The sequence below is a fragment of the Plectropomus leopardus genome, chromosome 7 (genome assembly GCF_008729295.1).
Source record: "Plectropomus leopardus isolate mb chromosome 7, YSFRI_Pleo_2.0, whole genome shotgun sequence".
NCBI classification, from domain to species: Eukaryota; Metazoa; Chordata; class Actinopteri; order Perciformes; family Serranidae; genus Plectropomus; species Plectropomus leopardus.
The window spans coordinates 27514906-27528697 of record NC_056469.1 but is presented as its reverse complement, the minus strand read 5'-3'; the positions used below and the strand labels follow the sequence as shown (position 1 = coordinate 27528697).

Sequence of the window (13792 nt, the reverse complement as noted above, 5' to 3'; positions counted from 1 at the left end):
TTTTACAAAACATTTCTTCATCATGTCATAACTTTAAAGCCACAACAGAGACAAACACCAATTTCCGTCTACTGAATTTTAGGACCAAGATGAGACTGGGATGAAAAACAGGAATTCAGTGTTGAAATATTTTTCCCATATTTTTATCACAACATCAGTGTTGGATACAATGTTGTACCTTGACTTCAATTCTAACATCACAATTAAAGGGAAACTTTTCTATTTATTTTTTAACTTGGACCCTATTTTCCCATATTTCTGTTTCTACGTGACAAATAAAGAAAACCATTTTTGAAATTATTCAGTATTGAGAGAGACTGTTGCAGCCATAGTGCCAAAACAGGCTGCAGCGTATTGTGTACCATGAATTTACGTCCACTAAAAGTGCTTGTTTTGTTCACTGTGATTGTTATAAGATAATTTTTTGTTATCTGTCACTGATCTGGTCTGTGTGTTATTGTGTGTAACCGCATCTCACTCAAGGACGAGTCAAGTTCTGAAATCTTGTGGACTTTTCCACATTGTCGAAATCAGCTAGATATTCAGCCACGACACTGAAAATCACAGCACATTCTGTATTCTTCCCATCACAAACTCTTCTGCTCCTCTCTCCGATTCTCACTAGTGTTTCCACCATTGTTTTTTCTGCAAGAAGTTTCCTCTTGCAAAATTTCAAAACTCAAGACTTCTCCTTGAGTGAGACTTGGTCACAATAACAAACAGAAAAGCAAGGAAAAATGGTCAATTCCTCTGTAGGATCTTTCCCGTAATGTTGTCAGACACTTAGAGTAACAATCTGAGCCTGTCAGTGGCAAAAACAGGCACTTTAAGTGGATGTAAACTGATGTAGCACACCTGCACCAAGTGGTTACATTGTAGCCTGTTTCGCAGCTGCTGGCTGCGGCCGTCTCTGTCAATACTGGACGGGTTTTATAAATTGTTGTTCCCATTCATCACTTAGACACAAAAACAGGGGAAAATACCATTTCACTGAAACAAAACTGCATATTTGTTTGCATGGTTAGCTTTTATTTTAAATGTACTGGTATTGTCGCCAAAGAGTGAAAGGAAATCTGACATGAGGGTAGTTAAAAGTTTACAGTTTCATCTTGCCATTGCAAAAATCTGATTGACTTTGGACACTTTTTGTGTACAATTTAAGTTAAGATATATGAATCTCAAAGCAATTAAAAGTTAATTTCAGTTTATTATCTTTATTTATATGAAAAGGAGGATGTATGATATTAAATCTAAATTTTTAGGCTACCACTCAATGTGTAGTACAAGAGGTAAAACTACACTATAGGACACATAATACAAAGTCACACACAGTTAGTGCATCACACACATACGCCACCAATAATATGATCTTGTCATTAAAATTTAATCAAAATATGAATCAATTTATTTGTATAATTATGCAGATATCAGTATTTCCATCCACCAGAGTGTTGTTGCAGTTTGATAACTCCCCACTAGGTGTCAGCATGTGTGTATTTTCCATATGGCTTGTTTATATAACTTCACAGGTCTTCTCTCAGCAGTAACGTGTTATATAATCTGTTGCTTGCTAAGATTAGAAAATAGGTGTTGATTCAGCCTGTGTGTGTTTTGTGTCTCGAGTTTCATGCAGAAATCATGACAGAGTTTTTCTTAAAATGTGAACATCTGCAGTGTTTATACTGTACAAGCACACTGTGAGCACACAGATAGGACTGTGTTGTGTCTGTAAAAGCCTTTGTGATGTGTGAGTGTGTGTGTGTGTGTGTGTATATATACCCCTCTTCTTAAATACTTCTCGCGTTCCCCCTCTATCCCGAATGGGACAGCAGGTGAGCAGAAGCTTGGCTAGAACGTTGCCTGTGCTGTTTTGAACCAACTGGCTGCCTCGGAGGGGTTGTCCGTCACCACAACCTTTCCCATCTCATCCAACAGCACTACAGCCACTGTGGCCCCAGCTTCTCTTTTTTATTCAAATGATATGAACAAATACAGTTTGATGTCCTTTTATTACACACTGACTGTATTTTTCATGATCATTTTGTACAATTTCACATGTGCTTCATGTGAATTCTTCAGTTTTTGGATGTCACCGGCTGATCGGCCAAGAAAATTTTATTAATTTGATTAGTTAATTACTAATAGACTCCTTCTCCCTCTGAAAGTCAGGACTTTTCATCAGTTCTTTTCGTCCATGTCTAACCGATTGATACAGTCTGCAATGTCATTCTCATCTTAGGCCAATATTTGACTCCCTCATCTCCCTGTAACAACAGTGCACTCCCCTAACACCCCCCGTCCAGGTTCTGCTCTATTGGGTTACCATGATAAAGGTGCAGTAATGTCACATGACAGCTGGACAGGTGGCTCTGTGCTTTTATAAGCCTGTCACCTGTGAATGGACCTGGCCCAGATCTGTATTCCCTAAAATAAAGTCAATGGTATTTCAGACGCTTGTATTCAATGAGCAACCTCAGTCATGTCCGTTGACGGACGTTTCTTTTTGTCCCTCAGCACCTGCATGTTTGATCAACTTAACCTGACCACCACTACTAACTGTTTTCACCTCTCTCACAGGGTTTAGCTACTGTGTGTGTGTGTGTGTGTGTGAGTGAGAGAGAGTGAGAGTCAATTTCTGTGCACATATGTGTGGAAACGTTATGCATTCCCTTGAGAGAAAAATTAATTTCCCTGTTTTTCTGAATTCTGAATATCAACCCATGGGTTCAGGTAAAATCACTCAAAAATGTCCTGGGTGACTAATTTTTAATAACTTAAAGAAACATTACCTGCAATAGTCCTGCAATTTGATTATCCATTGTTTATATTAAACAATAGATAATCAAATTAGAAAACAATGATAAGCTAATTTGGTCAATATTTTTTTTTCTTTTTTTTTTTTTAAATTTGAAAGGCGAGCCCCTACAGTGTCCGCTTAGTCCCTTGGACAAATGTTATTGATGCCCCCTGGAATACGACAACTATGCTGAACAACTCGAAAACGCCAGTTTCAGGTTTGCTGTTTGCTAGGCTACCGCATAAACAAAACGGCTCATTCTAAGGTAGCAAAATAGCAATGATGCTTATTTTTAGGTGATTATACACTAAAGAAAACATAGTTATTATTATTGTATTTCATTTCTGCTAATATATCCCGTAAGTCCTATACACTGGACCTTTATTGCTGAGAAATGGAGCAGATTTTTTTTTCTCCAGTGAATACATTACGCCTACGTACATATGCGTATATCGTTTAAACATGCATTCCAATCGAGATTTATAATTATTTTTCACATATATTGTAGTTTATATGTTACTGATATATCCTTGCTGTTTTCTTCTCACAAAAGAGTTGATTTTGCTGTGAACAAACCAGGACAAAATATGAATTATAAAGGGTGTAAAAAAGGATATTTTCTGATCTAATTAATCTACTCCAAAGTTTACCACACAGGCAGACAAGTGAATGATTGTGGTTCAGTGTTGTTAAGACATTGTCAGACCTCCATAGGGTGTAATAGACTGACGGTAAATTAATGAATGAATGAATGAAGGAAGAAATGAGTGAGGATGTTAATGAATCTTTTCCTGGATACATAGAATATACAATGTATGGATTGTTTGTGTCTGAATAATGATGATATTAGTTCACATAGAAATGATTGTACTCCTCCTGGTCACCGGTGAATCATCAAAGCACGCCTCATCTTCGTTTCATCCCTCGTTACTGTTTAAAAGGTGATAAACACTACAAGATTTTGACAAGATTAAGCTCAAATTTCAATATCAAAGATGCAACTCTGAGAGTTGGGAACACCTTAAAACCTGATGAGTTCAGGAAATCTGCATGAAATATTGTAGTGTGCTTCATCCATCATCATAGCATCATTACTGGCTCCTTAAACAGCCATTATCACTGTGGGTGGCTTTGTTTAGACACATTTCATATCGAATAATGACGACCTCTCACAGCCCCAGACTGTCTGTTATTGCATTGTCTCCTGATGAGCCAGCGAGGCACTCCAGTTAAACATGTGCCAGCAGCATAATCAGCATTAAGTGCAGCAGAAGATGGCAATATTTAAGTGCTGCTCAGGTTTGGGTCTGTTTAATTAAACCATCAGATCATGGAGCATGGATCAACACATTTGATGGTAATAGATTTGTTGAAATACTTCAGATGTAAATGTGTCATCAAGCTGCATTTTTATATTTTTACCGTAAGTGAATTAAAGCAATCACACAGAGCATTTAAGGGTTGATGAGCTTGATTTCTGTTCTGATTATTTTGTGAATTTTTTAATGTGATCATGTTAGTATCACTTGATGATGCAATAACTGTTCAAAAAGAAATAATCATTTCCAGGGCAAATTCATAAATGCATCTTAGAATTCATTTACATCCTAAACACACTGTACCTCTATATGATCCTCACTATCTTAGCTCTACTGTATATCTACCTCCATGTTTTAGTAAGGATCTCCTCTGAACTGTGAGTATGGTAAACCTGTGGTAAAACCTGAAATATTCATGGTACAATGTCAGAAATCAAACTTTATTGAATATGATAAACCTGATATGTCTGTTGCACCAAAATTAAATGTGAGGTATGAAAATGTGTCAATAAGTGTGGGTAAAAAACAGAGTATTTTTGTCCTGTAATGTGTGTTTTGGGGGAAAAGCCTATCCCTCTTTTCCAGTATTATTTTAGCATGCTGTGTGTACTGTATCCATGGTAACGGCATAATATGCTGCGGTTGTGTTGAACAGTTTTTACCTGCCCAAGAGGTTCTCCGACTGCAACCTGGAGGAGTACCACAACTTTCTAAACAGCGGAGGAGGAGCCTGTCTGTTCAACAAACCTCTGAAGGTATGTCACACTCAAATGTAAATGCGTACTCAAAACATTAAAAACCACTGATGGGTGAAGTGAATAACACTGATTATCTTGTCATAATGCAATGCTCTGCTGGGAAACCTTGGGTCCTGGCATTAATGTGGATGCCACTTGAACTGCACCTCCCACAAACACTTGCAGACCAAGTACTCATGGAAAAAGGACAATTCACCATGCCATACAGCAAAAAACTCTTCAAGAATAGCTGGAGAAACATGACAAAAAGCTCAAGGTGTCGATCCAGCTTTCAAATTCCCAAAATGATCGAGCATGCAGTGGACGTGCCTTAACAGTGGAGCCATGTCCAACCTACGTTTAGCCTCCTTGGATCAGACTGGACTCTGACGTGTGGAGATGTGGACACAGGACCTCTGGTACCGCTTTTCCACCAAATTAGCTCTGGTTCTTGAACCATTCAGGATAATTAAAACCATGGTGCTATCTAGAGAACTAACCCATGTTTCCACCAGTTTTTCGCGTCACCATTGTAATCCAGGATGCATCATCAACGGAGGGTGTTGGACAATGCAAGGCAGAAATAAACAGTAGAAGTACAATAGCAGATCACACTGATTACCTGCAAACTTTTGATCTGTTATTACAAATATTTGTTTTTCCTCCCAAAACAAGCACGACTAAACTAATAATGAGACCACTGCACATTCTTTTTTTGTCTGACAATTTCTCACTTGGCTTCTCCATTTTTGCCTTCTCCATCTCCATCCTCTCTTTACATCCTGTGCCATATGATGTCATCATGGTTGGCACGTCAGGTCAAGAAAAACCTGTTATTTTTTGGTGTCAGGTGAAAAACAAGTTTTCTGGTTCTGAACCAATTTATTTTTGGTCTGAATGCTCTGAAAAGTTCAAAATTAGGTACAGGAGGCAGAAGGGAAGTGGTTCCATGTTGGTGGAAAATAGGTGCTGTGAATTGCTAGATGGGGTACTGGCACTCCCCAGAGATGCTCAATGAGATTGGGATCTGCGAAATTTGGAGGCCTGATTGACCCCCGCCTGGGGTGTACTTGGTTTGTGACAGCATTTTGTGGGTTTGGGTGTCATACACATAAATGTCAGGACTCAATGTTTCTCAGCAAAACATTGCATTGTAACAAAAGGATTAATGCTATTCACTTCACCTGTCAGTGGTTGTATGCATGTATATGTGTGTGTTTTTAGTAGTTTGAATATTAATTCTCCCCTTTCCCCTGCCTCAGCTGTTGGACCCACCAGTGTGTGGAAATGGTTTTGTGGAGCCAGGAGAGGAGTGTGACTGTGGCAGCCCGGCAGTAAGTTACAGTACTGAAGAGATGAATACTAATACAGACATGTGTACTATCGTAAATGGTTAACATGAATATTACGCAAGGTCAAAATGGTGGGCTAATTATCTGACAACAAAACCACCTGCTGTGTCAGACTAATGAGGTAATTTAAAGTAATGAAGTAATGTCGTTGGAGAAATTAAGGCACTGTGTACTGCAGGATCAGTTTGTCCAGAGAGACCTCTGTTTGAATAGATAAAACTGTTAGAGGAGATAATGTGTTGCATAAAACAGCTTGCATCAAATCAAAGCAAGACATCTGAGAGCAGCTTTTGTTCTCCTGTTTGTTTTTTAGGAGTGTGCCAGAGAGGGGGAGGCCTGCTGTAACAAGTGCACCCTGACCCAAGGCTCCAAGTGCAGCAACGGACTCTGCTGCAAGAGCTGCCAGGTACACAACAGGCTACAGCTTTCATGTTGAAGTGTTGTTGCATTTGGTAAAACAGATGTACTACACAGAACAAAACAACAAAACAACACTTTTGTTTTTGCCCCAACTTTTCACACGGTGAAATGAAGGATCTAAGACTTTTTAAAGCACACAAAAAGCTTATTTTTGTAACATTTTGTGCACAAACGTGTTAACATCTGTGTCAGTAAGCACTTCTTCTTAGCCAAGATAATCCATCCACCTGACAGGTGTGGCATATATCAAGATGCTGCATGTTTTCCTGTGTTTGGAAGGGATTACTCCGTTTTTTCCGGCTTCCTCCCATAGTCCAAGGACATGCATGTTAATAGGTGACTTGAAATTACCTGTAGGTGTGAATGTGAGCGTGGATGGTTGTCTGTGTGTACGTGTCAGCCCTGTGACAGTCTGGCAACCTGTCCAGTGTGTACCCCGCCTCTCACTCAGTGTCAGCTGGGATCAGCATCCCTGCAACCCTGCACAGGATAAGCAGTTTCAGATAATAGATGGATCATTAAACAGTGTTATTATTACAAATGTGCTCCTTAAAGATGGTCACAGCGAAAGGCCATTCTAAAATGTGCAGTTTTATCTTGAAGAAATGAAATTTATTAGGCACTCTAAATGATTGATTTGACATGACTAGGGCTGCTGATATGCATTTATTGGTCACACGGGATTCATCAATAAACAGAACACTTTTCTAAAGCACTTGACACCATCAAAGGTGAGCATTATCCCACTCCAGTCAGCTACGAGGATAAACTGCTGTCAGGCCAAGACCACGGTGAAGACGGCGTAAATGAGCTTCCCTGAGATGTTTTCTGAAAGTTTGAGCTCTTCAGTTGTGCAAACTAGTAGTTACATCAGCTGTTTGTGTGCATAGAAAAATTATTTATTTCAACTCGTGACAGTAAATAAATGTATTTTTTTTGGTCAGTGTAACTACTCATTCCACTAACCTTAAGGAGGAGCGCCTAAAGATAATATCTTTTTTGGTTCTCTAGTGGCCATTTCCACTTATATTTACTGACTTTTTTCTTCTTTTGCTTTAAAACACTGTTGTACCATCAGAGGCCAACTGGAACAAGTGATAATAGTTTCAGCTACTCTTTTTGGAAACATACCGAATCAAAAATTTCCAATTCAGTATTTCCTTTCCCTGTACTACTATTGACATGGTTATAACAGCATTTAAACTCTCAGATACCTCCAAATGAATAAAGAAATGCTGTTAAGTTGTGGATGGGTACACAGACTTGTCATCTAATGGTAGTTTTGGATGAGGAAAGAGGAAAAGAGGAAAGAGAGAAAGAGTGCCACGAAACACCAACTGTGCAAAGGGTTGACAAATACAGAGTCCTGTTTGTGTGACACAAAGCGTAGTTAAAAAACACTCATTTGACTTTTTTTGTATGCCGGTACAGATGGAGTTCATGGGAGTTGTGTGCAGAGATGCAGTAAACGACTGTGACATCCCAGAAAATTGCACAGGCAACTCCAGCCAGGTAAGCCTGAGCTTTCCTTAAAGTTTTCTGCAACCAGAGCTGACGACTCAACATTCATGCACTGCTCAGATAGTATCTCTGAGTTTTTATTTATTTTTTCGTAGTGTCCGCCAAATGTGCACAAGATGGACGGCTACACGTGTGAAAAAGACCAGGTGAGAGATTTGACATTTTTTAAAACGTTTTACTTCCGTGCAGATCTTGTTTTTTGACACTGTGTTTCTCTCTGCAGGGTCGCTGCTTCAATGGAAGATGTAAGACCAAAGACAGACAGTGCAAGTACATTTGGGGAGAGAGTAAGTGGAATATTTCTATGTGCAAAAGTCCACATGCATCTCTATAACACCTTTGCTAGAGATAAACTCCTTAAGCTCTAACTCCTAATTTTTATCACATTGCGTCTCCTTCAGAGGCAACAGCGGCTGACAAGTTCTGTTACGAGAAATTAAACATTGAAGGGACAGAGAAAGGAAACTGTGGGAAGGACAAAGACACCTGGATTCAGTGTAACAAACAGTGAGCGACTCCTTTCTGTGACTGAACCCTGTGTACTTCTGTTTTCGTCTTACTTATTACTCTTTATGATGTTTGGTTGTGTCTTTGTATTTCAGAGATGTTCACTGTGGGTACCTGCTGTGCTCCAACATCTCACCTGCCCCGCGACTGGGAGAGCTGCAGGGAGGGCTGACCTCGTTCTCTGTGGCCCGACACAGTGCTTCTCTGGACTGCAGGTACACATCACTGAGGAAAAAACACTTCCTAAAATACTCAAAGCCTAAACTAAAAGCCTAAAAAAAGACTGTTGGTGATCTATCTTTTATCTGTGGCCTAGTTTTGTTCCCTGGTTCTGTGTTTCCAGCTGTTAAACATACTGTGCACAGCTGAGCAAATGCAACAATTACCGTTCAACTGATAGCAGGGGCGTAATTTACAGGGGGGACACAGGGGACATATTCCCTGTACTTTTCAGGAGGTAGTAATGGAGTTAGTAAACTAGTTATTAAACTAACGTTAGAAGGTTTGGAAGTCTGAATGGTGCTTTTATGTTGAGTTGAAGGAAATTCATCTGAGATGCCAGAAGAAAATGTTTGCATTGTACGTTTCTGCAAACCAAGAATACATTACATTTGTATGTTTCATACAAATCATATCAGCGTTTCTAAAGCGACATAGTATCTGAAGTATATTGATCATCGGAGGTGGAGGGGATGGTGGCTTGTGGTACTCAAACCCCCAGAAGGTGCGCCAGGCTCTGATACAAATTTTACATAGTGGCCAAAAGTGGAATTAGGTCGGTCACATAAAATGACTCATTTCACTATTTAAATTCAAGCCATCCAGCTCAATAACATTTGTAAAGTCTAAAGTCTTTAGACCGCCATTTAAGCTAGGGAAGCGTTAAACCAGACGTCAGTTGCTCTGCCAGCTGCTGTAAGTCTCTAGTGCGCAGGCCTCCTGGGCCCTGAGATGCAGGTGTTCTATCCCCAGACAAAGAGCCATTTTTAGGTTAATGATCCAAAGAGCAGCTCTCATAGGAATGAACAGGGCCCCGCCTCCATGGCTGTATCCAGACTTTCTTAATACATCGATGGCAGTACTGGGCAACATGCTGCCAAGCTGCAGATCACTGAGACAAACAGCAAATGATTTAGCAACTCATTTCCAGCAGCTTTTTAGCCCCTAAATGTGGGTGTTTATGTACAACCTGTCGCTGCTTTCCCCAGCAGGGATAGTGCCATGAAAAGCACTTGTTTTTTACAGAGAAAAAGATGTGCTATGTGAGCGACTCGGGTATGTTTGTTCTACAGCGGCGCTCACGTGCTGATTGACGGAGACACTGACCTCGGCTACGTCGAGGATGGGACGGCCTGCGGGACGGACCGCATCTGTTTCAATCACAAATGTCTTCCTGTCCAACAATTCAACTTCAGCACCTGCCCTGGGACCACCGACAAGACTGTCTGCTCTGGACATGGGGTACACACACTCTCACACACACACACACACACACACACACACAGTGAACAAGTGCACACATTCACACACAAGAGTATGACTGCAGCTACACCTGTCCAAAGAATTAATGGCCATAGTTAGTACTGATATTTATAGACGATTTATTTTCTCTCTGTCTTTGTTTCCTCAATGTCAAACACCCTCAACACCACATACACCGTGAACATTTTTTTTCCATCTAGTGTCTGTCATCAAACATGACAAAACATGCTGAAATAAAACAAAATGGCCCAAATGCACCACTAATGTCCACTTAATGCACATTAACACATTACACATAATGTGAAACAAAATAAGGAATAATTACTGTGTGCGTCTCTCGGACCACGTGTAGAATATTCTGGAGTCAAATGTTAAAGTACCTTCCAGACACATTTTAATCCTATCTTTTACTCTTTTTAACAACTTAATTTTTACATTATTAATGACTTTTTAATGACTTTACGACCAACAACGAACTTAAAGGCAATGAATTTATAACTTAAACATATAAAACACATTATTAAAACTGTTTCTGGGACAGTTATAACGACCATTCAGCTGAAGTTCCAGAGGGCTGTTGTGTTATGCACCAGTGCCAAAATAATTTGTTTTTAACTTTTTGTGCTGTAGGTGTGCAGCAGTGAGCTGAAGTGTGTGTGTTACCTGGGTTGGGCAGGAGAGGACTGTAACTCCACGTCTCCTCTCAGTTACCTCGTGGTCGGACCCACGGCCTCAGTTTCAGGTGAGAGAAGTCGACGCTCTCACTGATAACTGCTCTTCATCTCACATTGTCTAAACTTTTTCTACATTCATTCACCTCTGCTTTTCACACCTCTCAACTGTTTTCATATCACTTCATCTGTTTCAGTTCTTCTTTTATCTCCCTTCACTGATCCCATCCACAAATATTATGTCGAAGCTTTTCTTTGCTTTTTGTATCATTTTAGCTTCTGTGTGGGTTTCATGCCTGCTCATTAACACCAGCTGCATTGTATTCACTGAACCATGCATGTCATTCTTTTTCTTTGTCATTATTTTCACACTCATTCTTTGTCGACAGGCTGATGTCTTTGACGGAGTGACTTGAGGTCAGATTTGAGTTCCTTTTCATTGTATTCGTCCCGTCTTTGATGTCATTTCCTGGTCCTCCTCTTCCTCTCTCACCCCACCTCCAGCTCCACCTCGGCCAGTTCATTCTGACCATTACTGAGTACAAGCCGTTTGTAATGTTATCCTAAATGGGAACCTACTGCACATGTACGTTCCCCTCAGAGTTGTGCTGAGGGTTGACAGCAGTTTGGTTGTTCTCAGTTTCGTCCCCCTTGTTCTCCTTTTACACTTCTCCTGCTAAGTGTGCTGTGTTTTTGTGTTCTGCTGCAGTGTTTTGTGGTTTGTGTATCCCCTTGTGTCCACATGATGGAGGAAACAAGAGACACATGTTCAATTAATACACTTTCGGCTCCCTACTCTCTCCTCTCTCTCTCTCTCTCTCTCTCTCTCTCGCTGTCTCAGGTATCACCAGTACCAACATCATCGTCGGGGCCATCACAGGCTCCATCCTCTTCCTCGCCCTCATACTGGCTGTTACAGCCTGGTGTTACAAGTGAGTGTCCCTGCTGCCTGCATTGTGATATTCTACATCAGTGGTTCCTAGCCCGGTCGTTTGGGCCACCACAGGGGGTCACTGGGAGAATCTGAGGGGTTGTGACTTGTAGGATAATTTACAGTATAAGGGGAAAAAAAAACCCATTTCCTCTATACATAGTTCTGAATTTACAATAATCTCAGATCTTAAGGGCTTCCAAAAATCATTGAGACAAAGAAAGAAAAATATGACAAGGGATTGCAGGTGCTGTGAAAATGATTCGGTTTGAGGGGCCTGGTTCTCCCTGTCATGTCAAGTTATGACTTTAAAAAAAAAAAAAAAAAAAAAAAAAAAGACCCTGTTTTCCAGGCCTGGAAATGGTTTGGAATTAATTTGAGGTTGTTTTTTTAATGCACATTATCTAATTACTAATTTGAAGTCTTGCACTGTGTTGAAACTGTAGCGCTGTGCTTATTGGCAAATGCCGGGGAAGTACATGTTTAATAATGTATGGCTTTAAATGACTCATATAATACATGACTCATGATAGTATAAGAGAGGCAGACCCTATCCAGGCCGGATGTAGGCTCTGCAGCAAAAAATGTTGTGAAATAGAAGAATAAAGTTGCATAAACTACCTCAAATATGAATTTTATTACATAGAAATTTGATTCCATCCAGCTTCATTATAGTGCCCTATGATCGCCGTATAGGACTACCTATTAAAGTACTTTCGTTAAGTCATGGAAATGGGGTAAAACATCATGGAAACGATTTGAAAATTCATTGGTCTGTGGGAACCTTGCAAATCCACAAGTACGTGAATCAGTAATATTATGCAATGCATTTAACAAAAGTTGTATTACTGTTGGACTAACGATACTTCTCTTCACAGGAGCTACAAGCAAAAACGCTACGTTGAGTCTGAAGTTCACCGAAGATTCTGCCGGTTTGCTCACTTTAACTCAACTTTAACTTTTACATGACATTTCTGTGTGTTGGCTGTGCTTTTTAATTCTCTAAATATATATAGCCCTTAAATCCTTCACTCAAGTGATAAGAGTTGATGACGGATGAATAAATTATTTGTAACCAATTGTATTTTATATGCTGTTCCTACTGTCTATTTTTCCACAAACTCTAACTGAAACGTAGCCAGTAACTATAGTTGTCACAAAAATAGTGGAGTTAAAAATTGCAGTATTTCCCTCTGAAATTTAGCAAAATAGAACGATAATGCTGCCTAAAGTACCTTAAATTTGAACTTAATTATAGTTCTTGAGTGTATGTACATAAATAATGCAGATAAATCAGTAAGAACAAAAATACTTTGTTGAACATTGTAGATTTATGATATATAACTGTAAGAATATCTGAGGGTGGATTATTCCTGTTATTACTGCGATTTTGTGTCTAAAAGTATTCCTCTGTATTTCCAGGCAAATGCCCCCAGGTGACTATGTAACAAAGCCTGGGGATGCAGACTCATTTTACAGCGACATGCCTCCGGGTGTCAGCACAAACTCAGGCTGCAGCTCCAAGAAGAGGTCAGCCTGCCTGTCGCACCTGCAGATTTGCACCCTGTCCTTCACCCCCTCCATCCCATCCATTTCTCAGAACATCTCACTGTTTGTCTTCAGGTGTGCCATCCCATTGTCACTCATTCGTTCTGCTAGCAGTTGTGTGTGTGTGTTTTTTGTCTTCTCTTAATCACTGGTGTGTTCATGTCATGCTTGTCATTATCATGGCTTTCATTATGTTTCTCTTCTTGCAAACATTTTGGAATTAAACCAAAATGTTTTCAAAGTCGTGAACATCTCTCTGCTGGGCAGAAAACCTCAAAACTGTAGTTTTCAAATCACAGGGACGTATACTCACTTTGTTGTTGGTTTTGGAAAAAAAAACACAACTGCTGTCTATAAATATCTGCACAGATCCAATGAGCAGAAATTATAGATCTGCAAAGCTGCAAATAATGTTCAACTTTTTCAGGCAGACATCACATGATTTAACGTTTCAGGCCAAACAGGGATCACAGGACGTCCAGTAGCTCACCTTTTAGAGCAGGCGCC

General features: G+C 39.9%; 1 protein-coding gene across 1 annotated transcript in view; it reads left to right on the top strand.

Moving 5' to 3' along the window:
* Positions 1-13792, top strand: part of adam22 (ADAM metallopeptidase domain 22) — an 82831-nt gene that overhangs the window by 60499 nt on the left and 8540 nt on the right. Inside the window, exons 15-27 of the mRNA XM_042490324.1 lie at positions 4772-4871; positions 6116-6187; positions 6519-6611; positions 8057-8137; positions 8242-8292; positions 8370-8433; positions 8548-8653; positions 8749-8868; positions 9946-10114; positions 10766-10877; positions 11648-11738; positions 12616-12669; positions 13160-13267. Coding sequence (XP_042346258.1) covers positions 4772-4871; positions 6116-6187; positions 6519-6611; positions 8057-8137; positions 8242-8292; positions 8370-8433; positions 8548-8653; positions 8749-8868; positions 9946-10114; positions 10766-10877; positions 11648-11738; positions 12616-12669; positions 13160-13267 — 1221 coding nt within the window. The remainder of the gene's footprint in view (positions 1-4771; positions 4872-6115; positions 6188-6518; positions 6612-8056; positions 8138-8241; positions 8293-8369; positions 8434-8547; positions 8654-8748; positions 8869-9945; positions 10115-10765; positions 10878-11647; positions 11739-12615; positions 12670-13159; positions 13268-13792) is intronic.